General features: G+C 36.1%; 2 protein-coding genes across 5 annotated transcripts in view; one reads left to right on the forward strand and one right to left on the reverse strand.

Annotated features, from left to right (window-relative positions):
* Positions 1-2,832: 2,832 nt before the first annotated feature.
* LOC131722028 (zinc finger protein 70-like) lies at positions 2,833-20,151 on the reverse strand. The gene is made up of 3 exons (XM_059015592.1): positions 19,540-20,151; positions 5,219-5,539; positions 2,833-4,177 (listed from the first exon to the last, which is right to left on the reverse strand). The coding sequence occupies exons 1-3, from the start codon at positions 19,811-19,813 to the stop codon at positions 3,510-3,512; spliced, it is 1,263 nt and encodes a 420-aa protein (XP_058871575.1). The 5' UTR covers positions 19,814-20,151; the 3' UTR covers positions 2,833-3,509.
* Positions 20,152-23,183: 3,032 nt separating this feature from the next.
* Positions 23,184-27,545, forward strand: part of LOC131722016 (zinc finger protein 883-like) — a 125,810-nt gene continuing 121,448 nt past the window's right edge. For 2 of the 4 annotated variants that reach the window (XM_059015562.1, XM_059015564.1), the window contains exons 1-2: positions 23,184-24,540; positions 24,712-25,186. In XM_059015562.1, the coding sequence (XP_058871545.1) occupies positions 24,742-25,186 (445 nt within the window). In that variant the 5' untranslated portion in view covers positions 23,184-24,540; positions 24,712-24,741. Of the gene's footprint in view, positions 24,541-24,711; positions 25,187-27,080; positions 27,408-27,545 lie in introns of those variants that run through there. The other 2 variants (XR_009319991.1, XM_059015560.1) reach the window with 2 other exon arrangements.

Consider the following 27,545-nt stretch of genomic DNA (forward strand, 5'->3'; position numbering starts at 1 on the left):
AAAGAAAGCCATTGTTGAAAAAAACTCACATCAAATCTCAGCTAGAGTTTGCCAGAAGGCATGTGGGAGACTCAGAGACCTAGTGGAAGAAATTCTATGGTCTGATGAGACCAAAATAGAGCTTTTTGGCCTCAACACTAAGCGCTATGTTTGGTGCAAGCCTAACACCGCACATCATCCTGAGAACACCATCCCTACCGTGAAGCATGGTGGTGGCAGCATCATGCTATGGGGATGCTTCTCTGCGTCAGGGCCAGGAAAACTCATGAAGATAGAGGGCAAAATGGATGCAGCAAAGTACAGAGAAATCCTGGAGGAAAACCTGCTGAAGTCTGCAAGAGACCTGGGACTTGGGAGAAGATTCATCTTCCAGCAGGACAATGACCCCAAACATACAGCCAAAGCCACACTGGAGTGGCTTAAAAACAAAAAGGTCAATGTCCTGGAGTGGCCCAGTCAAAGCCTGGACCTCAATCCAATTGAGAATATGTGGAAAGAGTTGAAAATTGCTGTTCACCAAAGGTCCCCATCCAACTTGACGGAGCTTGAGCAATTTTGCAAAGAAGAATGGGCAAAAATTGCAGTGTCCAGATGTGCAAAGCTGGTAGAGACTTATCCAAATAGACTCATGGCTGTAATTGCTGCCAAAGGTGCCTCTACCAAATATTGACTCAAGGGGGTGAATACTTATGCAATCAATTATTTTCTGTTTTGTATTTGTAATTAATTTAGAATTTAGATTTTATTTTTCACTTTGACATTATGGACTTTTTTTGGTGTTGATCAGTGGCAAAAACTCCTAATTAAATCCATTTTGATTCCATGTTGTAACACAATAAAATGTGGAAAAGTCCAAGGTGGGTGAATACTTTTAAAAGACACTGTATATAAATAATATGCAATATATGTGTGTATATCTATATATAATGCATTGTTGTAGCTTTTTATATATTTTGTTTAATGTTTTATACTGTAAATAGCCAGCCCCTTGGGAGCACCCGTCCACGGTCGGCTGTGGAACAGCCTGGACTCGAACAGGGAACGTCCAGGCTATAGAGCGCATTCTGCACTCCACGCAGAGCACCTTTACAGGATGCACCACTCGGGAACCCGGAACCCTGCAGGGGTTATATATATATATAAAATCAACCAAATCGATTAGTGACATGTATTTTCCTGGTTTGCCATTTATTAATTTATGTCAGTTTAAAAATTTAAATACATTTCAACAGCTACCTAGAGGCGCAGCGGGTTGCACGTTCGAACCTCGGGAATTTTTTTTGTGCGATATGTGCTGTTTCAAAACATAATAAATAGCTTTGTGTAACTGGTATGGATATCAAAGTGCTTGCGTTCCCTGGTTTATTTGTATTTTTTATATATATTTTTTATAAAAATGTAGTCGTCGCCCCCCTCCCCGACTCGGGAAATGGCGTCTGGAACACGCGTCCTCCGAAACGTGCTCCTTCCAAGCCGTCATTTCTCGCACTGCAGATCCACAGCAATGCTACCAGACCTATAGTGCCGGAGGACAACACAGATCTGGTGGCTCCACTACAGAGCCACAGGCGCACTATCGGCCACAGGGGTCGCTTGAAGCGCGGTGAGCCGTGGATTCCTCTGCTGAAACCTGACAGCTCCATTTAAACTCGTGTATTTTAATCAATTGTTATCCCACTTTGAGAGAAAAACTGATGAGAGGGTCCGGCTTGAGAACGTACACAACACTTAATAAAGGAAGCTCTCATAAAAATCACACTTACAACACGTCTTTATTGTTACACAAACTATTTTACTGCTGTTGGGAAACTGATGCAGACCCAACCTGAGACCCTGTTTGCATTATCAAATACCCGGTCACTTATCAAACTGACTTTGCAGTTTACGGCTGGACAGCAACAGGGCCTGTGTTAAGAAACCATTTATAACAATACAGGGCACAGAAGAGGAGCTGATACCGTCATACCTGGACAAGTTTATGTGCAGAGAAAGGTACGGCAGGAATTGTCTAGATGCATTTATAAATACTGCATCAGATCACACAGCTGCACAGGGGGTGCAACCCACATCTTAAAAGAAAAAAAAATAAAAGCTGAAAGTTGAAGATATCTTTTAAAAACTATTTCTTTTCAGAATAAGATTTTCAAATTCTGTAGTTTAGGGAGAAGTATCAGATTTGATTTAAATACTCGTTTTTGAATTGATTTGAATGCTCATTTTGAATTGATTTGAATGCTCATTTTGAATTGATTTGAATACTCATTTTGTAGTGAATGATACCTGATGTTCCAGGGACAGCCTCTTGTGTCTCCACTCCAACACCATCACTATCAATAGCATCTTCCAGTGCTGTCATCAGATCTGGTATCCTTGACTTTATTAGGCTGTAAATCTGGGGCAGAGGTTGTGCAGGCTCTCCAGATGAATGCTGCTGGCATTGCTTTGTAACAGCATTGCGTGGCTCTGCTTTCAGCCTCTTCCACAGATAGTGGTGTAGCGCACAGCACTTATGGAAATCTGTTAAAGAGAATGTAGTTCTGGGATTTTAAAATGGCATCAGAACTACATTTCCCAGTGCCTAGTGCTCCTAATGAAGCCAGCAATGACAACCATCTGGGTCAATTGCGATGAACTTGTGGATTCAGTACAGAGCTGCATACTAAGCTGCGGAGCAGCTAATCATAATCTACTTCAACCAAAAGATGGAGGCATTGTTGCTAAAAGTCCCATTTCCAAGTATTGAAAATGCCTGTTCTGGATGTTTAAAATGAAATCCTTGATTTACAAGACACTGAACATCATTTAAAACAGCATTTAATACAGGCAGCAAAACATTTTTAATATAGATTTTATTTGGTTTAGTAGTCTCGTTGTCAATCAACAAATTGATATTAAAAACACAGAACCTACGTTTGTTAATAGAGCACCCGAGAGAGAGGGCAATATTAAACACATCCTGAGCAGAAATCATCTCGTTAAGAAGCAATGGTATGCAGCCCATTACATTCCTAAAAGCTCTCTGGTGCCCCCTGCTGGAAACAGTACTGCTTTACACTGCAAGCTGCCGGCATGATAACTGCAGTACACTGTGCTGTGTCTTGAGGTACCGCAGATTCACCGTGGTATCGGGGGAAGGTTCCACAGAACCCACTGCAAGAGGCTGAGCAACGCATGAGAAAGGAAAGAGAAACGTGCATTCATAATAACAATCTATTTAATATATTACTAATGTGAGGTAACACAATCCGAATGCTCAACAAGACGATGAATACAAGATGTACTCGTTCATATTTGAGTCTGTGAGCTTTTGATCTGAACAGATTGTGATTAGGGGTGACCCTGTTTATCAAGCAAGTTTATTATTTTGTTTTCAGTAAATATTTCTGTATTTAGTCAAATGTCCTCCTGTTGTTTAGGTGTCCCCAAGCGTCTGCAATTCTGAGAATGTTCTCGAGTCCTGTAAGAGCCTGCAACTGACTTCACTTCACACACTAAGTGCAGGGAGAGGATTACACACCTGTGTGAATTTTATGGTGTCTTTTAAGGTTTCCAATCAGGCTAAATCTCTTCCCACAAACAGCACAGTGATAAGGTTTCTCTCCTGTGTGAATTTGATGGTGTCTTTTAAGGTCTCTTAAATGGCTGAATCTCTTCCCACAAACATCACAGTGATGAGGTTTCTCTCCTATGTTAATGTGCTGGTGTGAATTAAGATTTCCTAAGTGTGTGAAACTCTTATCACTGGACTGTATGTGGGAAGGTTTCTCTCCTGTATGAATGCGCTGGTGTCTTTTAAGCAGTGATATATGATTGAAACTCTTCCCACAATCAGCCCAGGAAAACGTAGTCCCTCCTGTGGGATTTCCCTTGTGAGTTTCAGGAATGTCTAATTGACAGGAACTCTTCCCACCTTTAATAGAATGAGGCAAGGTCTTCAAGTTGCCCTGGGTTTCAGAATTGTTAAAACATGCAGAATGTGGCGTCTCTGTACTCTCCACAGTAAGTGGGTGTCTGTCTTGTAAAGAAGGGATTTTAACTGAGTGAGTTCTCAATGTCTTCACATACTCTTCTTGGGGTGTCGTTTCTCTGTGTTTCTTGCACTGTGGTTTGCCTCTAGAAGAGTTTTTGCACTGGGGTGATGGAGTGGAGTCGTGTTCTCCTTCATCTACTTTAGAAGCTAAAGAAAGAAAGAGAAGAGAGACAAAGGTTATTGTACAGCATTCTTCCACATGTACTGTTCTGCAGGGCTTCATGTCATAAACATGACAACTAGAGTGAACTCTGATGATTCAAAATTAGAGCAAAGACCTGGTAAAACTACAATTCCCAGAATCCCCCTCCCAGCTGAAACTGATTTGCTGGTCTGCTGTACAGAACCCCTCCACACACGTACTTAATGTACTGTGACAATAACAACACAGCAATGCTTACTGTGAGACGCACAAGAGTGAAATGTGCTGCTGAGAGCAAACATTACAGTCCCTGGGAAAGTTGTAGTGAGATGAGCTTTTAAACATGATATTGTATCTGAATAAAGTGTAAGAATTAAAATAAGACTGATGGGTCATACAATACGGGTTCACTCTCATTGTGGCGATGCTGCTGCATACTCTCCACAGAAATGCTCTACTGAAATGTTTCTTCTGGTGACGCTAAGCAACCCGACTGGATCTGACATCACCCAGTGATGGGACATGTGATCCCTGCAGCTCTGTACAGCTGTGGGAGCAGCACAACTGCAAACAGCCTACCAGAAATGGGGAAAGGCACAGATCTAACACAGGGGTGTCCAAAGCTGGCCCTTCCACTCATGATCTTTGTTCCAACCCTGTTCTGAGTTGTTTAAATGAACTAATTAAAGATCCATCCAGGCACAGGAGCAGCACTTTATAGAAGTGAACCTGTTCAATGTGGAGTGGAATGGCCTCCAGGAGCGTGATTGGACAGCTCTGATATCACAGCATTCTAAAGAGGCGTGGCAGTGGCTGCACATCCAGCGTGATTGGACAGCGCTGATCTCACAGCATTCTAAAGAGGCGTGGCAGTGGCTGCATAGCTAGCAGGTGCCTCAGGAGCAAGCACAGTGATGTCCTTGTTGACATAGTGGTTGGGCAGCTCCCCTTGGTTAAAATATGACTCTCAAGCACACTGCTGGTGTTCAGTACCAGGTTCTGCAGGATGAATAGGCAGCTCAATGCTGCTTGTTTTCTAGGATTACCTCCAAATCCCAGATCACATTCAGATGGAGAATCATCACACAGGCTGGATCCCAGCTTGGTGTTCTCCTCAAGTGTACAGACATTATTTTTAGTACGACGTTCCTCTGCGATGGAGACACATTCCTGTTCTATGAATTCCTCTTTAATAGGAACACATTCCTGTTCAGGGACGTCTTCATCTTTAACACATGTCAGCTCTGTAACCTGTATTAGACTTGCACACCACTCCTGCTCAAAGGACTCCTCTTGTGTGTAAACTGCTTCTATCTTTGGCCCTTCCTGTGCTTCAGCTTCAGGGATTGCGTGGCTCTCAATGGGATCTGTGGGAAACAAAATTGTATAAAATTACAACTCTTACTTACTAGCTAGGTTCCTCTACAAAGCCAGCCCCTTGTCAGAATGACTGAAAAGATTCAATTATTTTAGCCTGTCTGCATACGACATGCCTTTTAAACCCGGGATAATTCTGGTTGCTCTTCTTTGCACTCTTTCTAGGGCAGCAATATCCTTTTTGTAACGAGGTGACCAGAACTGAACAGAATATTCTAGATGTGGTGTTGCTAATACATTGTAAAGTTTTAACATTACTTCCCTTGATTTAAATTCAACACTTTTCACAATATATCAGAGCATCTTGTTGGTCTTTTTTTATAGCTTCCCCACATTGTCTAGATGAAGACATTTCTGAGTCAACATAATGTCACTGGGTCTAAGAGGAGCTATCTCTCTTATTTTATTGATTTATTTTTAATTAATAGTGTTACTTTACCCTTTAACTCCCAAATTAAAACACATTTTTCCTCGCAGCAGGAAACCACACAACAGCTGAGGACAACAGAGGCAAGTCTCAGCAAAGTGTCTGAGGAATGTCTTTCTGTGAACTCATACTGTATTGTGATCATGGTTGGGATGGAAACTGTCATCACAGAATACAAGTTTCAATGTGTCAAATACAATGAGCAGACAAGGGGCTGCAGCAGGAGAGCTGCTTATTCTCAAAGCAGCTTCATGGAAACAAGTGATTTACACAATTCTGACTTTTCAAAGTGCAGCAATATGTTTTTTTGTACAAACTCCACCTGTGTAATAATCATTAGTAACAACATTGGAAGCTTACTTGTGCAACGTCATATGAACTGTATATATACATCCAATCACATCCCTTCTAGTATTACAATACATTTGAAATGGTGTGGCTCTCCCTAGTGCATGCATCCTCTGCTCTTAAATAGTAACCTGTATTAGTAAGTGTCTGGATTTTAAACAATATGAGCGATCGTTTCCTAATTCTGTTATACCCTGTATTAGTAAGTGTCTGGATTTTAAACAATACGAGAGATCGCTTCCTAATTCTGTTATACCCTGTATTAGTAAGTGTCTGGATTTTAAACAATACGAGAGATCGCTTCCTAATTCTGTTATACTCTGTATTAGTAAGTGTCTGGATTTTAAACAATATGAGCGATCGTTTCCTAATTCTGTTATACTCTGTATTAGTAAGTGTCTGGATTTTAAACAATATGAGAGATCGCTTCCTAATTCTGTTATACCCTGTATTAGTAAGTGTCTGGATTTTAAACAATATGAGCGATCGTTTCCTAATTCTGTTATACTCTGTATTAGTAAGTGTCTGGATTTTAAACAATATGAGCGATCGTTTCCTAATTCTGTTATACCCTGTATTAGTAAGTGTCTGGGTTTGAAACAATATGAGAGATCGCTTCCTAATTCTGTTATACCCTGTATTAGTAAGTGTCTGGATTTTAAACAATATGAGAGATCGCTTCCTAATTCTGTTATACTCTGTATTAGTAAGTGTCTGGATTTTAAACAATATGAGCGATCGTTTCCTAATTCTGTTATACTCTGTATTAGTAAGTGTCTGGATTTTAAACAATATGAGAGATCGCTTCCTAATTCTGTTATACCCTGTATTAGTAAGTGTCTGGATTTTAAACAATATGAGAGATCGCTTCCTAATTCTGTTATACTCTGTATTAGTAAGTGTCTGGATTTTAAACAATATGAGAGATCGTTTCCTAATTCTGTTATACTCTGTATTAGTAAGTGTCTGGATTTTAAACAATATGAGCGATCGTTTCCTAATTCTGTTATACTCTGTATTAGTAAGTGTCTGGATTTTAAACAATATGAGCGATCGCTTCCTAATTCTGTTATACCCTGTATTAGTAAGTGTCTGGGTTTGAAACAATATGAGAGATCGCTTCCTAATTCTGTTATACCCTGTATTAGTAAGTGTCTGGATTTTAAACAATATGAGAGATCGCTTCCTAATTCTGTTATACTCTGTATTAGTAAGTGTCTGGATTTTAAACAATATGAGCGATCGTTTCCTAATTCTGTTATACTCTGTATTAGTAAGTGTCTGGATTTTAAACAATATGAGCGATCGTTTCCTAATTCTGTTATACTCTGTATTAGTAAGTGTCTGGATTTTAAACAATATGAGAGATCGCTTCCTAATTCTGTTATACCCTGTATTAGTAAGTGTCTGGATTTTAAACAATATGAGAGATCGCTTCCTAATTCTGTTATACTCTGTATTAGTAAGTGTCTGGATTTTAAACAATATGAGAGATCGCTTCCTAATTCTGTTATACCCTGTATTAGTAAGTGTCTGGATTTTAAACAATATGAGAGATCGCTTCCTAATTCTGTTATACCCTGTATTAGTAAGTGTCTGGATTTTAAACAATATGAGCGATCGCTTCCTAATTCTGTTATACCCTGTATTAGTAAGTGTCTGGATTTTAAACAATATGAGCGATCGCTTCCTAATTCTGTTATACCCTGTATTAGTAAGTGTCTGGATTTTAAACAATATGAGCGATCGCTTCCTAATTCTGTTATACCCTGTATTAGTAAGTGTCTGGATTTTAAACAATATGAGAGATCGCTTCCTAATTCTGTTATACCCTGTATTAGTAAGTGTCTGGATTTTAAACAATATGAGAGATCGCTTCCTAATTCTGTTATACCCTGTATTAGTAAGTGTCTGGATTTTAAACAATATGAGAGATCGCTTCCTAATTCTGTTATACTCTGTATTAGTAAGTGTCTGGATTTTAAACAATATGAGCGATCGTTTCCTAATTCTGTTATACTCTGTATTAGTAAGTGTCTGGATTTTAAACAATATGAGCGATCGCTTCCTAATTCTGTTATACCCTGTATTAGTAAGTGTCTGGATTTTAAACAATATGAGAGATCGCTTTCTAATTCTGTTATACCCTGTATTAGTAAGTGTCTGGATTTTAAACAATATGAGAGATCGTTTCCTAATTCTGTTATACTCTGTATTAGTAAGTGTCTGGATTTTAAACAATATGAGCGATCGCTTCCTAATTCTGTTATACCCTGTATTAGTAAGTGTCTGGATTTTAAACAATATGAGCGATCGTTTCCTAATTCTGTTATACCCTGTATTAGTAAGTGTCTGGATTTTAAACAATATGAGCGATCGCTTCCTAATTCTGTTATACCCTGTATTAGTAAGTGTCTGGATTTTAAACAATATGAGCGATCGCTTCCTAATTCTGTTATACTCTGTATTAGTAAGTGTCTGGATTTTAAACAATATGAGCGATCGTTTCCTAATTCTGTTATACTCTGTATTAGTAAGTGTCTGGATTTTAAACAATATGAGCGATCGTTTCCTAATTCTGTTATACTCTGTATTAGTAAGTGTCTGGATTTTAAACAATATGAGCGATCGCTTCCTAATTCTGTTATACCCTGTATTAGTAAGTGTCTGGATTTTAAACAATATGAGCGATCGTTTCCTAATTCTGTTATACTCTGTATTAGTAAGTGTCTGGATTTTAAACAATATGAGCGATCGCTTCCTAATTCTGTTATACTCTGTATTAGTAAGTGTCTGGGTTTTAAACAATACGAGAGATCGCTTCCTAATTCTGTTATACCCTGTATTAGTAAGTGTCTGGGTTTGAAACAATATGAGCGATCGCTTCCTAATTCTGTTATACCCTGTATTAGTAAGTGTCTGGATTTTAAACAATACGAGAGATCGCTTCCTAATTCTGTTATACTCTGTATTAGTAAGTGTCTGTGTTTTAAACAATATGAGCGATCGTTTCCTAATTCTGTTTACCATGAGCTGAACAATGTACTTTATTTATTTATTTTATGGTTAGAATTTTTCTAACAAACAAACTGCAGCTTCACGCTATTCTGAGCAAATGATAGATTTTAATAATAGAATAGACACTGTTATAGTATAATATATACTGCACCACTATCCATTCTTAATAATACACACTGTTATAGTATAATATATACTGCACCACTATCCATTCTTAATAGACACTGTTATAGTATAATATATACTGCAAAACTGTTCATTCTTAAGAATACACACTGTTATAGTATAATATATACTGCACCACTATCCATTCTTAATAATACACACTGTTATAGTATAATATATACTGCACCACTATCCATTCTTAATAATACACACTGTTATAGTATAATATATACTGCACCACTATCCATTCTTAATAATACACACTGTTATAGTATAATATATACTGCACCACTATCCATTCTTAATAATACACACTGTTATAGTATAATATATACTGCACCACTATCCATTCTTAATACACACTGTTATAGTATAATATATACTGTACCACTATCCATTCTTAATAATACACACTGTTATAGTATAATATATACTGTACCACTATCCATTCTTAATAATACACACTGTTATAGTATAATATATACTGCACCACTATCCATTCTTAATAATACACACTGTTATAGTATAATATATACTGCACCACTATCCATTCTTAATAATACACACTGTTATAGTATAATATATACTGCACCACTATCCATTCTTAATACACACTGTTATAGTATAATATATACTGCACCACTATCCATTCTTAATAATACACACTGTTATAGTATAATATATACTGCACCACTATCCATTCTTAATAATACACACTGTTGTAGTATAATATATACTGCACCACTATCCATTCTTAATAATACACACTGTTATAGTATAATATATACTGCACCACTATCCATTCTTAATAATACACACTGTTATAGTATAATATATACTGCACCACTATCCATTCTTAATAATACACACTGTTATAGTATAATATATACTGCACCACTATCCATTCTTAATACACACTGTTATAGTATAATATATACTGCACCACTATCCATTCTTAATAATACACACTGTTACAGTATAATATATACTGCACCACTATCCATTCTTAATAATACACACTGTTATAGTATAATATATACTGCACCACTATCCATTCTTAATAATACACACTGTTATAGTATAATATATACTGCACCACTATCCATTCTTAATAATACACACTGTTATAGTATAATATATACCGCACCACTATCCATTCTTAATAATACACACTGTTATAGTATAATATATACCGCACCACTATCCATTCTTAATAATACACACTGTTATAGTATAATATATACCGCACCACTATCCATTCTTAATAATACACACTGTTATAGTATAATATATACTGTACCACTATCCATTCTTAATACACACTGTTATAGTATAATATATACTGTACCACTATCCATTCTTAATAATACACACTGTTATAGTATAATATATACTGCACCACTATCCATTCTTAATAATACACACTGTTATAGTATAATATATACTGCACCACTATCCATTCTTAATAATACACACTGTTATAGTATAATATATACTGCACCACTATCCATTCTTAATACACACTGTTATAGTATAATATATACTGCACCACTATCCATTCTTAATAATACACACTGTTATAGTATAATATATACTGCACCACTATCCATTCTTAATAATACACACTGTTATAGTATAATATATACTGCACCACTATCCATTCTTAATAATACACACTGTTATAGTATAATATATACTGCACCACTATCCATTCTTAATAATACACACTGTTATAGTATAATATATACTGCACCACTATCCATTCTTAATAATACACACTGTTATAGTATAATATATACTGCACCGCTATCCATTCTTAATAATACACACTGTTATAGTATAATATATACTGTACCACTATCCATTCTTAATAATACACACTGTTATAGTATAATATATACTGCACCACTATCCATTCTTAATACACACTGTTATAGTATAATATATACTGCACCACTATCCATTCTTAATAATACACACTGTTATAGCATAATATATACTGCACCACTATCCATTCTTAATAATACACACTGTTATAGTATAATATATACTGCACCACTATCCATTCTTAATAATACACACTGTTATAGTATAATATATACTGCACCACTATCCATTCTTAATAATACACACTGTTATAGTATAATATATACTGCACCACTATCCATTCTTAATAATACACACTGTTATAGTATAATATATACTGCACCACTATCCATTCTTAATAATACACTGTTATAGTATAATATATACTGCACCACTATCCATTCTTAATAATACACACTGTTATAGTATAATATATACTGTACCACTATCCATTCTTAATAATACACACTGTTATAGTATAATATATACTGCACCGCTATCCATTCTTAATAATACACACTGTTATAGTATAATATATACTGCACCACTATCCATTCTTAATACACACTGTTATAGTATAATATATACTGCACCACTATCCATTCTTAATAATACACACTGTTATAGTATAATATATACTGTACCACTATCCATTCTTAATAATACACACTGTTATAGTATAATATATACTGCACCACTATCCATTCTTAATAATACACACTGTTATAGTATAATATATAGTGCACCACTATCCATTCTTAATACACACTGTTATAGTATAATATATACTGCACCACTATCCATTCTTAATAATACACACTGTTATAGTATAATATATACTGCACCACTATCCATTCTTAATAATACACACTGTTATAGTATAATATATACTGCACCACTATCCATTCTTAATACACACTGTTATAGTATAATATATACTGCACCGCTATCCATTCTTAATAATACACACTGTTATAGTATAATATATACTGCACCACTATCCATTCTTAATAATACACACTGTTATAGTATAATATATACTGCACCACTATCCATTCTTAATAATACACACTGTTATAGTATAATATATACTGTACCGCTATCCATTCTTAATAATACACAGTTATAGTATAATATATACTGTACCACTATCCATTCTTAATAATACACACTGTTATAGTATAATATATACTGCACCACTATCCATTCTTAATAATACACACTGTTATAGTATAATATATACTGCACCACTATCCATTCTTAATAATACACACTGTTATAGTATAATATATACTGCACCACTATCCATTCTTAATACACACTGCTATAGTATAATATATACTGCACCACTATCCATTCTTAATACACACTGTTATAGTATAATATATACTGCACCACTATCCATTCTTAATAATACACACTGTTATAGTATAATATATACTGCACCACTATCCATTCTTAATACACACTGTTATAGTATAATATATACTGCACCGCTATCCATTCTTAATAATACACACTGTTATAGTATAATATATACTGCACCACTATCCATTCTTAATAATACACACTGTTATAGTATAATATATACTGCACCACTATCCATTCTTAATAATACACACTGTTATAGTATAATATATACTGCACCACTATCCATTCTTAATAATACACACTGTTATAGTATAATATATACTGCATCACTATCCATTCTTAATAATACACACTGTTATAGTATAATATATACTGCACCACTATCCATTCTTAATAATACACACTGTTATAGGATAATATATACTGCACCACTATCCATTCTTAATAATACACACTGTTATAGTATAATATATACTGCACCACTATCCATTCTTAATACACACCGTTATAGTATAATATATACTGCACCACTATCCATTCTTAATAATACACACTGTTATAGTATAATATATACTGCACCACTATCCATTCTTAATACACACTGTTATAGTATAATATATACTGCACCGCTATCCATTCTTAATAATACACACTGTTATAGTATAATATATACTGCACCACTATCCATTCTTAATAATACACACTGTTATAGTATAATATATACTGCACCACTATCCATTCTTAATACACACTGTTATAGTATAATATATACTGCACCGCTATCCATTCTTAATAATACACACTGTTATAGTATAATATATACTGCACCACTATCCATTCTTAATACACACTGTTATAGTATAATATATACTGCACCACTATCCATTCTTAATAATACACACTGTTATAGTATAATATATACTGCACCACTATCCATTCTTAATAATACACACTGTTATAGTATAATATATACTGCACCACTATCCATTCTTAATACACACTGTTATAGTATAATATATACTGCACCACTATCCATTCTTAATAATACACACTGTTATAGTATAATATATACTGCACCACTATCCATTCTTAATAATACACACTGTTATAGTATAATATATACTGCACCACTATCCATTCTTAATAATACACACTGTTATAGTATAATATATACTGCACCACTATCCATTCTTAATAATACACACTGTTATAGTATAATATATACTGCACCACTATCCATTCTTAATACACACTGTTATAGTATAATATATACTGCACCACTATCCATTCTTAATAATACACACTGTTATAGTATAATATATACTGCACCACTATCCATTCTTAATAATACACACTGTTATAGTATAATATATACTGCACCACTATCCATTCTTAATAATACACACTGTTATAGTATAATATATACTGCAGCACTATCCATTCTTAATACACACTGTTATAGTATAATATATACTGCACCACTATCCATTCTTAATAATACACACTGTTATAGTATAATATATACTGCACCACTATCCATTCTTAATAATACACACTGTTATAGTATAATATATACTGCACCACTATCCATTCTTAATAATACACACTGTTATAGTATAATATATACTGCACCACTATCCATTCTTAATACACACTGTTATAGTATAATATATACTGCACCGCTATCCATTCTTAATAATACACACTGTTATAGTATAATATATACTGCACCACTATCCATTCTTAATACACACTGTTATAGTATAATATATACTGCACCACTATCCATTCTTAATAATACACACTGTTATAGTATAATATATACTGCACCACTATCCATTCTTAATAATACACACTGTTATAGTATAATATATACTGCAGCACTATCCATTCTTAATACACACTGTTATAGTATAATATATACTGCACCACTATCCATTCTTAATAATACACACTGTTATAGTATAATATATACTGCACCACTATCCATTCTTAATACACACTGTTATAGTATAATATATACTGCACCACTATCCATTCTTAATAATACACACTGTTATAGTATAATATATACTGCACCACTATCCATTCTTAATAATACACACTGTTATAGTATAATATATACTGCACCACTATCCATTCTTAATACACACTGTTATAGTATAATATATACTGCACCACTATCCATTCTTAATAATACACACTGTTATAGTATAATATATACTGCACCACTATCCATTCTTAATAATACACACTGTTATAGTATAATATATACTGCACCACTATCCATTCTTAATAATACACACTGTTATAGTATAATATATACTGCACCACTATCCATTCTTAATAATACACACTGTTATAGTATAATATATACTGCACCGCTATCCATTCTTAATAATACACACTGTTATAGTATAATATATACTGTACCACTATCCATTCTTAATAATACACACTGTTATAGTATAATATATACTGCACCACTATCCATTCTTAATACACACTGTTATAGTATAATATATACTGCACCACTATCCATTCTTAATAATACACACTGTTATAGCATAATATATACTGCACCACTATCCATTCTTAATAATACACACTGTTATAGTATAATATATACTGCAGCACTATCCATTCTTAATAATACACACTGTTATAGTATAATATATACTGTACCACTATCCATTCTTAATACACACTGTTATAGTATAATATATACTGCACCACTATCCATTCTTAATAATACACACTGTTATAGTATAATATATACTGCACCACTATCCATTCTTAATAATACACACTGTTATAGGATAATATATACTGCACCGCTATCCATTCTTAATACACACTGTTATAGTATAATATATACTGCACCACTATCCATTCTTAATAATACACTGTTATAGTATAATATATACTGCACCACTATCCATTCTTAATAATACACACTGTTATAGTATAATATATACTGTACCACTATCCATTCTTAATAATACACACTGTTATAGTATAATATATACTGCACCGCTATCCATTCTTAATAATACACACTGTTATAGTATAATATATACTGCACCACTATCCATTCTTAATAATACACACTGTTATAGTATAATATATACTGCACCGCTATCCATTCTTAATACACACTGTTATAGTATAATATATACTGCACCACTATCCATTCTTAATACACACTGTTATAGTATAATATATACTGCACCACTATCCATTCTTAATAATACACACTGTTATAGTATAATATATACTGCACCACTATCCATTCTTAATAATACACACTGTTATAGTATAATATATACTGCACCACTATCCATTCTTAATACACACTGTTATAGTATAATATATACTGCACCGCTATCCATTCTTAATAATACACACTGTTATAGTATAATATATACTGCACCACTATCCATTCTTAATAATACACACTGTTATAGTATAATATATACTGCACCACTATCCATTCTTAATAATACACACTGTTATAGTATAATATATACTGTACCGCTATCCATTCTTAATAATACACAGTTATAGTATAATATATACTGTACCACTATCCATTCTTAATAATACACACTGTTATAGTATAATATATACTGCACCACTATCCATTCTTAATAATACACACTGTTATAGTATAATATATACTGCACCACTATCCATTCTTAATACACACTGCTATAGTATAATATATACTGCACCACTATCCATTCTTAATACACACTGTTATAGTATAATATATACTGCACCACTATCCATTCTTAATAATACACACTGTTATAGTATAATATATACTGCACCACTATCCATTCTTAATAATACACACTGTTATAGTATAATATATACTGCACCACTATCCATTCTTAATAATACACACTGTTATAGTATAATATATACTGCACCACTATCCATTCTTAATAATACACACTGTTATAGTATAATATATACTGCACCACTATCCATTCTTAATAATACACACTGTTATAGTATAATATATACTGCACCACTATCCATTCTTAATAATACACACTGTTATAGTATAATATATACTGCACCACTATCCATTCTTAATAATACACACTGTTATAGTATAATATATACTGCACCACTATCCATTCTTAATAATACACACTGTTATAGTATAATATATACTGCACCACTATCCATTCTTAATAATACACACTGTTATAGTATAATATATACTGCACCACTATCCATTCTTAATACACACTGTTATAGTATAATATATACTGCACCACTATCCATTCTTAATAATACACACTGTTATAGTATAATATATACTGCACCACTATCCATTCTTAATACACACTGTTATAGTATAATATATACTGCACCGCTATCCATTCTTAATAATACACACTGTTATAGTATAATATATACTGCACCACTATCCATTCTTAATAATACACACTGTTATAGTATAATATATACTGCACCACTATCCATTCTTAATACACACTGTTATAGTATAATATATACTGCACCACTATCCATTCTTAATACACACTGTTATAGTATAATATATACTGCACCACTATCCATTCTTAATAATACACACTGTTATAGTATAATATATACTGCACCACTATCCATTCTTAATACACACTGTTATAGTATAATATATACTGCACCACTATCCATTCTTAATAATACACACTGTTATAGTATAATATATACTGCACCACTATCCATTCTTAATAATACACACTGTTATAGTATAATATATACTGCACCACTATCCATTCTTAATACACACTGTTATAGTATAATATATACTGCACCGCTATCCATTCTTAATAATACACACTGTTATAGTATAATATATACTGCACCACTATCCATTCTTAATAATACACACTGTTATAGTATAATATATACTGCACCACTATCCATTCTTAATAATACACACTGTTATAGTATAATATATACTGTACCGCTATCCATTCTTAATAATACACAGTTATAGTATAATATATACTGTACCACTATCCATTCTTAATAATACACACTGTTATAGTATAATATATACTGCACCACTATCCATTCTTAATAATACACACTGTTATAGTATAATATATACTGCACCACTATCCATTCTTAATACACACTGTTATAGTATAATATATACTGCACCACTATCCATTCTTAATACACACTGTTATAGTATAATATATACTGCACCACTATCCATTCTTAATAATACACACTGTTATAGTATAATATATACTGCACCACTATCCATTCTTAATAATACACACTGTTATAGTATAATATATACTGCACCACTATCCATTCTTAATAATACACACTGTTATAGTATAATATATACTGCAGCACTATCCATTCTTAATACACACTGTTATAGTATAATATATACTGCACCACTATCCATTCTTAATAATACACACTGTTATAGTATAATATATACTGCACCACTATCCATTCTTAATAATACACACTGTTATAGTATAATATATACTGCACCACTATCCATTCTTAATAATACACACTGTTATAGTATAATATATACTGCACCACTATCCATTCTTAATACACACTGTTATAGTATAATATATACTGCACCACTATCCATTCTTAATAATACACACTGTTATAGTATAATATATACTGCACCACTATCCATTCTTAATAATACACACTGTTATAGTATAATATATACTGCAGCACTATCCATTCTTAATACACACTGTTATAGTATAATATATACTGCACCACTATCCATTCTTAATAATACACACTGTTATAGTATAATATATACTGCACCACTATCCATTCTTAATACACACTGTTATAGTATAATATATACTGCACCACTATCCATTCTTAATAATACACACTGTTATAGTATAATATATACTGCACCACTATCCATTCTTAATAATACACACTGTTATAGTATAATATATACTGCACCACTATCCATTCTTAATAATACACACTGTTATAGTATAATATATACTGCACCACTATCCATTCTTAATAATACACACTGTTATAGTATAATATATACTGCACCGCTATCCATTCTTAATAATACACTGTTATAGTATAATGTATACTGCACCACTATCCATTCTTAATAATATATTAAGGCAGGGTGCTGATGCCGCCCCCTGTATTCACCCAGTTCTGTCTGTAAAGATCGCTGTAAATGTGTGTGTTTAACAATAAGGAAACAGGACTACAGCAAAATAATGAGCCGCGACTCTACCAAAGACAAACACAGCACTGGAGCTGAAGACAATGAAAGCATTTATCTAAAAACAGATGTGCAGTCAAACACGAAAACACGATGCGCTGCTGTGTGTTGATATGAGGTCCCAAATCATTATTCTAAAGCTCTGTAATATGGTCTGTGACTCTCAGTGGGACTCTAAACAAGACATCACTTTACCTGAAGGACACCGTGTAAGACTCTCTAATTACAGACTGGTTAAGACTTACCAATATAGTAGTTTCTTAGTTTCTAGAATACCTATTTAAATATGAATTAGACTAGGTTAGATGCACTACGTTCTTATAATCTATAAAATAACACAATGCCTCAATTAGACTCCTTATAACCAATATTAGGACAGAGCTGTGCTATTAACAGCGCTTATAATAATCAAACACTTTAAAACGTGTCTGAAGAGAGATTCGACCCAAGATCTTTCCAGTAGAAGGTGGTTTGAGGTGTTGGATTGACCGAGCAATACCACACAATAAAACCCATCTTACCTTGAAATATGAAAGGCTGTTTAATGTCTGCATGTGCAGCGTTTAATATACACCCTCGCACGGCTTTCAGCTCGCTCTCTGATATTTCCAATCTCAGCTTCAGACTTTCATTCTCTCTCTTCACTGCAGACATGTCCTCTTGTAATTCAGTGAATTTGCTGCTCACAGCTTCAGTAATCGCGCACACGACGCTGTCTGCAGCCGCTTTCACTGCGAGCTCGACGGTGGAGGCGAGCTCGTCTTGAAACAACGACACGGAGACACAGATGTCCATCTTCACTGGTTTAGTTTGAAACTGCTCTAGCGGAATCCTCTTTGCATTCAGAAACACAGCCTTCGGTTTGTATTTAGTAAGATATATCTGTTTTTATCGTAGCCTTCCCATTCAAATACATGCATCACACACAGACTTTGCACGCAGCAGCAGCCCTTTCTATTCCAGGTACTAAGTCTGAGCACATTCTGCGGAAAACGTGTCCAGATTCAGATCCAGGTCACGCATCCACGGGTTTAAAAGTCTGCAGAGCCGCGCAGCTTCTCAAGAGGTCCTGCGCAGGAGCAGCCGCGGCGCAAAACAAGAGACGAGCGCTGGCTGACAATGAAGTGTGTAGCAAGCAGATCCAATCCTCACTGCATGTGCTACTGCCACCTGGTCAGGGGGTGTGAATCGCTTTCGAGTCATGACATTATCTTATGAATGATTTGTAATACAAATTAAAATGATTTGACTCTTTTTCCACACAGTTATTATACTTTTCAAATATTCAGATATTTATTCTAAAGGTTTAAACATGTAAAAAAAATAAAATAATGCTAAACTGATTTATGAGTTTCTCTGACATATTATCTGGGCAGCAGTGTGGAGTAGTGGTTAGGGCTCTGAACTCTTGACCGGAGGGTCGTGGGTTCAATCCCAGGTGGGGGACACTGCTGCTGTACCCTTGAGCAAGGTACTTTACCTAGATTGCTCCAGTAAAAACCCAACTGTATAAATGGGTAATTGTATATAAAAATAATGTGATATCTTGTAACAATTTTAAGTTGCCCTGGATAAGGGTGTCTGCTAAGATATTAATATCTGAGTTCTTTATTCATTCAATACATTTAGTTTATTAACCTGCTCTGTCACTCCACTGGGTAGTTATTCATATAATAAAAAGCATTTCATTCAAAGAGCTTTAGTTTTCTAGCACCTCTCAGGTTTTTCTTGTGGAATGGGACGCTTTTTAATCACAATAAGACACCTCAGGACATCTTTTCAAAGCTTTTACGCCAGTCTTTAATTAACTCCTATTTATTTTAAAGAGGTAAACCACCTGTTCATTTTACAAAACTAGAACCACACAGCTGAGTAATACACTGTATTTCAAGCCCTCTTCAGCACTCTCAGTGTGTTTAGTTTTTCATGTTGTAACATTAACATGATGTCTTGTCCTTTTTTAAATCAATAGCAGTTAATTAAAGGCTGGAGGAAGCGCTTTGATAACGCGTCCCCTCGAGTCTCACAGAGCAGCGCACTCCTTGGCGTGTCTCATTGCTGGTGACTCTTCTGCTGCTGTGGACGCGGCTCTGTTGCCTGGTTTAGTTCGCAGCGCAGTCTGAGGAAGAGTCTAAATCTGTGCCGCTGGACAGCAGGGAGGAATACTGTCCTGGATAAAGAATAGGACACAAGAATACAGTTTAAGAGAAACGAAATAAAAGCATGGGGTAGAAATAGCAGAGGTTACTGCCTGGAAGTTTACTCGTAAAGAATGACCTTTCTGCGACCCTGTGCTGTATTTACCAAAAACAAGTTCACACGCCCTGAACCTCCAAGACTAGCGAAGAGAAAGCTATGAAACTGCGAGCATGCCTGCGCCATTGCGGATCTGTTTGTGACAACGGCGCTCAACTTGAATTAACCTGATACACTTCTAAAAAACATTATCAGGGGTATCGCGTTAGTGTTTGAACATCTTGTTCTGAAGAAAAGGACGGGAAATAACAATATCGGTACAAAACACAGAGTAAATATCTGCAAAAAACTCTCTGCATCGGCGCTGCTGCCTCCAGACACAGCGTCCCGGGTGATAAAAGGCTGTACCAACTCCGGCATGGTGGAGGGGGTTACCTGAATTAAAATTGTATTCACTGGAAAAACTAGAGCTACAAACAGCTCGGCTCGTTTACGGTGTTACAATTGAAAGTGTGGTTTATTTTTAATTAAAAGGTCTCCGATATGACAATTATATTTGCGGTCCAATTAGATGAATTGTCAGACCGCGCTGATCGGTTTGTATTTTGTGATTGGTATATTCCTCGTTCTGTGGGAGACAGACCCGTTCAGACACTGAGGGAGAGCAGAGAGGAGGTGAGAGAGTCTGCATGGAGCTCTACAATGTGTTTATAAACTACAGAGCGCTGTTATATTGTATTATTTTGAAAGGTCCGGGTTGTAGTGTGGTAGGAGCGCGTTGTTTTATCCGTTCAGACACTGAGGGAGAGCAGAGAGGAGGTGAGAGAGTCTGCATGGAGCTCTACAATGTGTTTATAAACTACAGAGCGCTGTTATATTGTATTATTTTGAAAGGTCCGGGTTGTAGTGTGGTAGGAGCGCGTTGTTTTATCCGTTCAGACACTGAGGGAGAGCAGAGAGGAGGTGAGAGAGTCTGCATGGAGCTCTACAATGTGTTTATAAACTACAGAGCGCTGTTATATTGTATTATTTTGAAAGGTCCGGGTTGTAGTGTGGTAGGAGCGCGTTGTTTTATCCGTTCAGACACTGAGGGAGAGCAGAGAGGAGGTGAGAGAGTCTGCATGGAGCTCTACAATGTGTTTATAAACTACAGAGCGCTGTTATATTGTATTATTTTGAAAGGTCCGGGTTGTAGTGTGGAAGGAGCGCGTTGTTTTATCCGTTCAGACACTGAGGGAGAGCAGAGAGGAGGTGAGAGAGTCTGCATGGAGCTCTACAATGTGTTTATAAACTACAGAGCGCTGTTATATTGTATTATTTTGAAAGGTCCGGGTTGTAGTGTGGTAGGAGCGCGTTGTTTTACCCGTTCAGACACTGAGGGAGAGCAGAGAGGAGGTGAGAGAGTCTGCATGGAGCTCTACAATGTGTTTATAAACTACAGAGCGCTGTTATATTGTATTATTTTGAAAGGTCCGGGTTGTAGTGTGGTAGGAGCGCGTTGTTTTATCCGTTCAGACACTGAGGGAGAGCAGAGAGGAGGTGAGAGAGTCTGCATGGAGCTCTACAATGTGTTTATAAACTACAGAGCGCTGTTATATTGTATTATTTTGAAAGGTCCGGGTTGTAGTGTGGTAGGAGCGCGTTGTTTTATCCGTTCAGACACTGAGGGAGAGCAGAGAGGAGGTGAGAGAGTCTGCATGGAGCTCTACAATGTGTTTATAAACTACAGAGCGCTGTTATATTGTATTATTTTGAAAGGTCCGGGTTGTAGTGTGGTAGGAGCGCGTTGTTTTATCCGTTCAGACACTGAGGGAGAGCAGAGAGGAGGTGAGAGAGTCTGCATGGAGCTCTACAATGTGTTTATAAACTACAGAGCGCTGTTATATTGTATTATTTTGAAAGGTCCGGGTTGTAGTGTGGTAGGAGCGCGTTGTTTTATCCGTTCAGACACTGAGGGAGAGCAGAGAGGAGGTGAGAGAGTCTGCATGGAGCTCTACAATGTGTTTATAAACTACAGAGCGCTGTTATATTGTATTATTTTGAAAGGTCCGGGTTGTAGTGTGGTAGGAGCGCGTTGTTTTATCCGTTCAGACACTGAGGGAGAGCAGAGAGGAGGTGAGAGAGTCTGCATGGAGCTCTACAATGTGTTTATAAACTACAGAGCGCTGTTATATTGTATTATTTTGAAAGGTCCGGGTTGTGGTGTGGTAGGAGCGCGTTGTTTTATCCGTTCAGACACTGAGGGAGAGCAGAGAGGAGGTGAGAGAGTCTGCATGGAGCTCTACAATGTGTTTATAAACTACAGAGCGCTGTTATATTGTATTATTTTGAAAGGTCCGGGTTGTGGTGTGGTAGGAGCGCGTTGTTTTTGTGTGTGTGTGTGTGTTGTATTTGTGAAGCGGCGTGTCTGTGTCAGCGCGTTTGTTTTTATTCTCATCCTCTCATTCACAGTCTGTGTGTTTCAGGGCTGACAGCTTCGCGGGTTTCCAGACAGATTCTCAGTGTTCTGAAAGCGTCTCGCGGGTCAATACGGGTTTCGTTCTGTTACCCGGAGCGCGCGCCGGCTGCTCGTGGCTGCTGTCTTTCTGACGTCACACGCAGCTTGTAGAGAAGCGCGTCTCCAAACCTCGCAGCGCAGCTCAGTGACGCGCTTGAAAACGCGACACAACATTCCCTAATAACACTTGCCATGCATTATGACTTCAAAGCCATCAGTGTAAGGCGATGACCTTATTATTTATTGATTTTATTTTACTTTATTATTTCTTTGATCACCAATTGCCACAGCAACACACTGTTTATGTATGTAGTACTTATTTTAAGGTAATAAATAAACACAATTCTCTAGGGATTTATTTATTTTTAATTCTTATTACTCTCTTACATCTCATTACATTATGTATGTGTGTGGAGATTAGATAAAGGGCTATTTGGAAGAGAAAATAGGAGGCACTTTTTTACACAGAGAATTGTGAGAGTCTGGAGCCAACTCCCCAGTAACTTTGTTGAAGCGACACCTTGGGATCCTTCAAGAAACAGATTCTAATAATAATAATACTAACAATCTTTAGTGTTATATAGCGCCTTTCACAGTTGACCACCATCACAAAGCAGTGTGTGAGCTGTGCATCAGCTGCAGAGTCACTTACAACAACGTCTCACCTGAAAGACGGAGCACAAGGAGGTGAAGTGACTTGCTCAGGGTCACACAATGAGTCAGTGGCTGAGCTGGGATTTCAACCGGGGACCTCCTGGTTACAAGCCTGTTTATTTAACCACTGGACCACACAGCCTCCTAAAAGGAACAATAAGCTTCTAACAACCAGGTTTGAGGACAAAATGACTCTGCTGATCAGTCTTTAAGAGAATGTATTATAAAACACCAAACATACTTATTTAATGAAAAGAGAACTCTAGTAACTTTCATCCATCATTCTTGAGATTAGAGAGATAGAATCCTATAGCACTATATTTAAATAAATGCATTTCTTTTTCAGCTGCTACTAAGCAGAATCCTGTGTGCTGCCATGGACAGTGTGGAGATGGAATCTGTCCAGATTAAAGAGGAGTTCTCTGAACCTGAACTTGTCCCCTTTAGAGCGGAGATCGCTGGGCTGGCTTCCCTCCCCATTAAACAGGAGCTCTGTGAGATGCAATGTGACAGCAGTCAGCCACAGGTCTCTGAGGTTAAAGCTGAGCGCAATGAATTGGAGATCCCCCAGACAGAAGAACCCCTTCCTGTGAAACAAGAAGAGGTGCTGGAAATTAACCATATTAAACAGGAGCCCCCTGAAGTAGAGTTTGACCACATGGAACCAGGGAAGGAAGACTCCGAGGACTTCAAACCAAACATCCCTGAGCTGGAGAGAATCTGTGTGAGAGAGCAAGTCGCTGGAGAGGAAGGCTCTCCCAACAGCATGCAAGGAGGTGGACAGGAAGACGGGCAGTCACATTCAGAATGCAGTCTAGCAGGTGAGTGACTCCCAGTAGCTGTGACATTGTCATTCTAGATTGCGTGATAGTGTGGCAGAGGGGGAGGGAGGGAGCATGTGGGTTACATTACTAGCTATTTGTTTTTCCTGTACCACTCACACCAGTTCAGGATAGGACTCACTACTGGTGATCTTAAGATACAGATATAAGCCCCTTTCACACGGGCACTCCTACCCGATTATACCAAGGGGAGAAGAACTAAAGTACTGTATATAACATTAGAAATGTTCAGTGTCAAAATAGAGGGATATTATTGTACATGTGTAGCTTTATTAGGGGTGCTTGATTCCATTACATTATTTTAGACTTTTAGACTTCTACAAATAGTTAGTTTAAACGTTCAAGTAAAAACATTGAGAGTGATATATCTTTTTAAATAAATAGCTTTCTATAAATGATCGCATAGCCTATATGTCTGTAAAAAGGTCTTCTGATTGTTCAGTGTTTTACCTCAGCTTTTCAGCTCTCCTTAAAAAATGCAATTGATCCTGTTAAGTCGAGGTGCAGTCGGCACCCTCATTTCGTATTCGATTATCGTATAGACATTTATCAATGATTATCCATGCATTGAGGTTTTATTTTTCAAAATAAACAAATATATATATATATTTTTTAACAGACGCTCTAATAACTAAAACAGTGTGTGTATAATAGTTAAACAAAAAGGCACGACTTGCATTCAAATGAGAACATTTCAATTATATAAAAAACAAAAAATACAAAGGACTTACATTTAACAACTGAAAAGAATATGCGTGCGTCTGCATCAGATTAACATTGTAATAATAATTTAAAATACTGTATTTAACAGAAGTAATTTCTGAACTATGGTTGTTCAGTACTGTTCACATTTTATGTCCAAAAGCAAAGCGTTTGAATTAATCTCACAAACCGTGACTAATGTAACAATTGTACTAAATTCAGCTTATTTTTCTATAGTATTGCCATATAATCCAAACACAACATGCTTTGAAACAAAAGGTAATTGGTAGATTTTATAGATAAAAAAAGTGTTGCCTTAATTTTTAAATGAAGAAGCCGTGCATCCAATAGGCCCGCTTGTGATTAATCTTCTCCAAGACGAATGTAAAGGCTTGAAGTGTGTATCCTAGCAACGCACTGATCTGCCGTACCAGCACACACTCACACTAAATTCAGAATCTTTAACAAAAAAGCCACATTTGTATTTGAACTGGTTTCTCCTTAATATGTTTGAAATCATGTTTAAATATACTTTCAATGAAGTGTACCTTTGTTTCCTTCACTAGTTTTATTCTGCTGGTATCATTTAAAACACTGAGGGAGACCTCAATTCCAAACTCGTGCTGTGGAGCGTCACACAGGGTTTTTAATATTGTTAAGTGAAAGAAACACATTTTTTATTTTGATGCAGGATATCTGGTACTACACAAGGTTACAATCCGGGTTTACAAGCCTTGCTTTCAGATAGTGAAATGGGCAGCAGTGTGGAGTAGTGGTTAGGGCTCTTGACCGGAGAGTCGTGGGTTCAATCCCTGGTGGGGGACACTGTAAAAACCCAACTGTATAAATGGGTAATTGTATGTAAAACATAATGTAATATCTTGTAACAATTGTAAGTCACACTGGATAAGGGCGTCTGCTAAGAAATAAATAATAATAATAGTGTTGCACTTCCTTGATCACCTGGGGGGTTAAATTGTCCCCTCACCTTGAACGGTTTCTTTCACAGTATCTTAAACTGTATTCCTGTAATCTCATAGTGCTGTATACATCTGTGAAAGTGAACCGAAGCAAATAATATATAAGTTATATATAATAATTAAAAAAATAAAAAGCACTGTTCTCCTTGAACTAAGCTAACACATTGTAACACATTTTCAGATTTGGAGTGGCTGGTAACAGCGCTCATCTGAAGAGCAGAAAGGACGCATTCACTGCAGCTCACCCAGCAGAGAAAAGAGATAACGACTCCCTAAACAGAACAAAGAGAGGCTAACACCGGACAGCGGACACCCGGGGAGGGGCTGACGTGTTGGGGGCGTGTTCTTGTACCTGGAACTGCGAGAGAGGGGGTTAAATCTGCAGTGAGGACTAGTCTAGTCACACAGATTACCTGTCGCTGTTAGTTTGAGCTGCCTGTTTACCCTGGAGAGAAGAACCGAGACGGTCAGAGCGAGTGACTAGAGCCGTGCTGCAGATCCCACTGACAATACCTGAAGTAAGCGTCTCTCTCTATTATTATACTTCACAGTAAATATGAAATAGATTTCGCTAGATCTTCATGGCATGTAACGTTTGTCAATTAGCTGTTCTAATTCTGATTCGGGCTCACTTAACGGAATAATTCTACCGATTT

This window comes from Acipenser ruthenus, chromosome 50 (assembly GCF_902713425.1).
Source record: "Acipenser ruthenus chromosome 50, fAciRut3.2 maternal haplotype, whole genome shotgun sequence".
NCBI lineage: Eukaryota > Metazoa > Chordata > Actinopteri > Acipenseriformes > Acipenseridae > Acipenser > Acipenser ruthenus.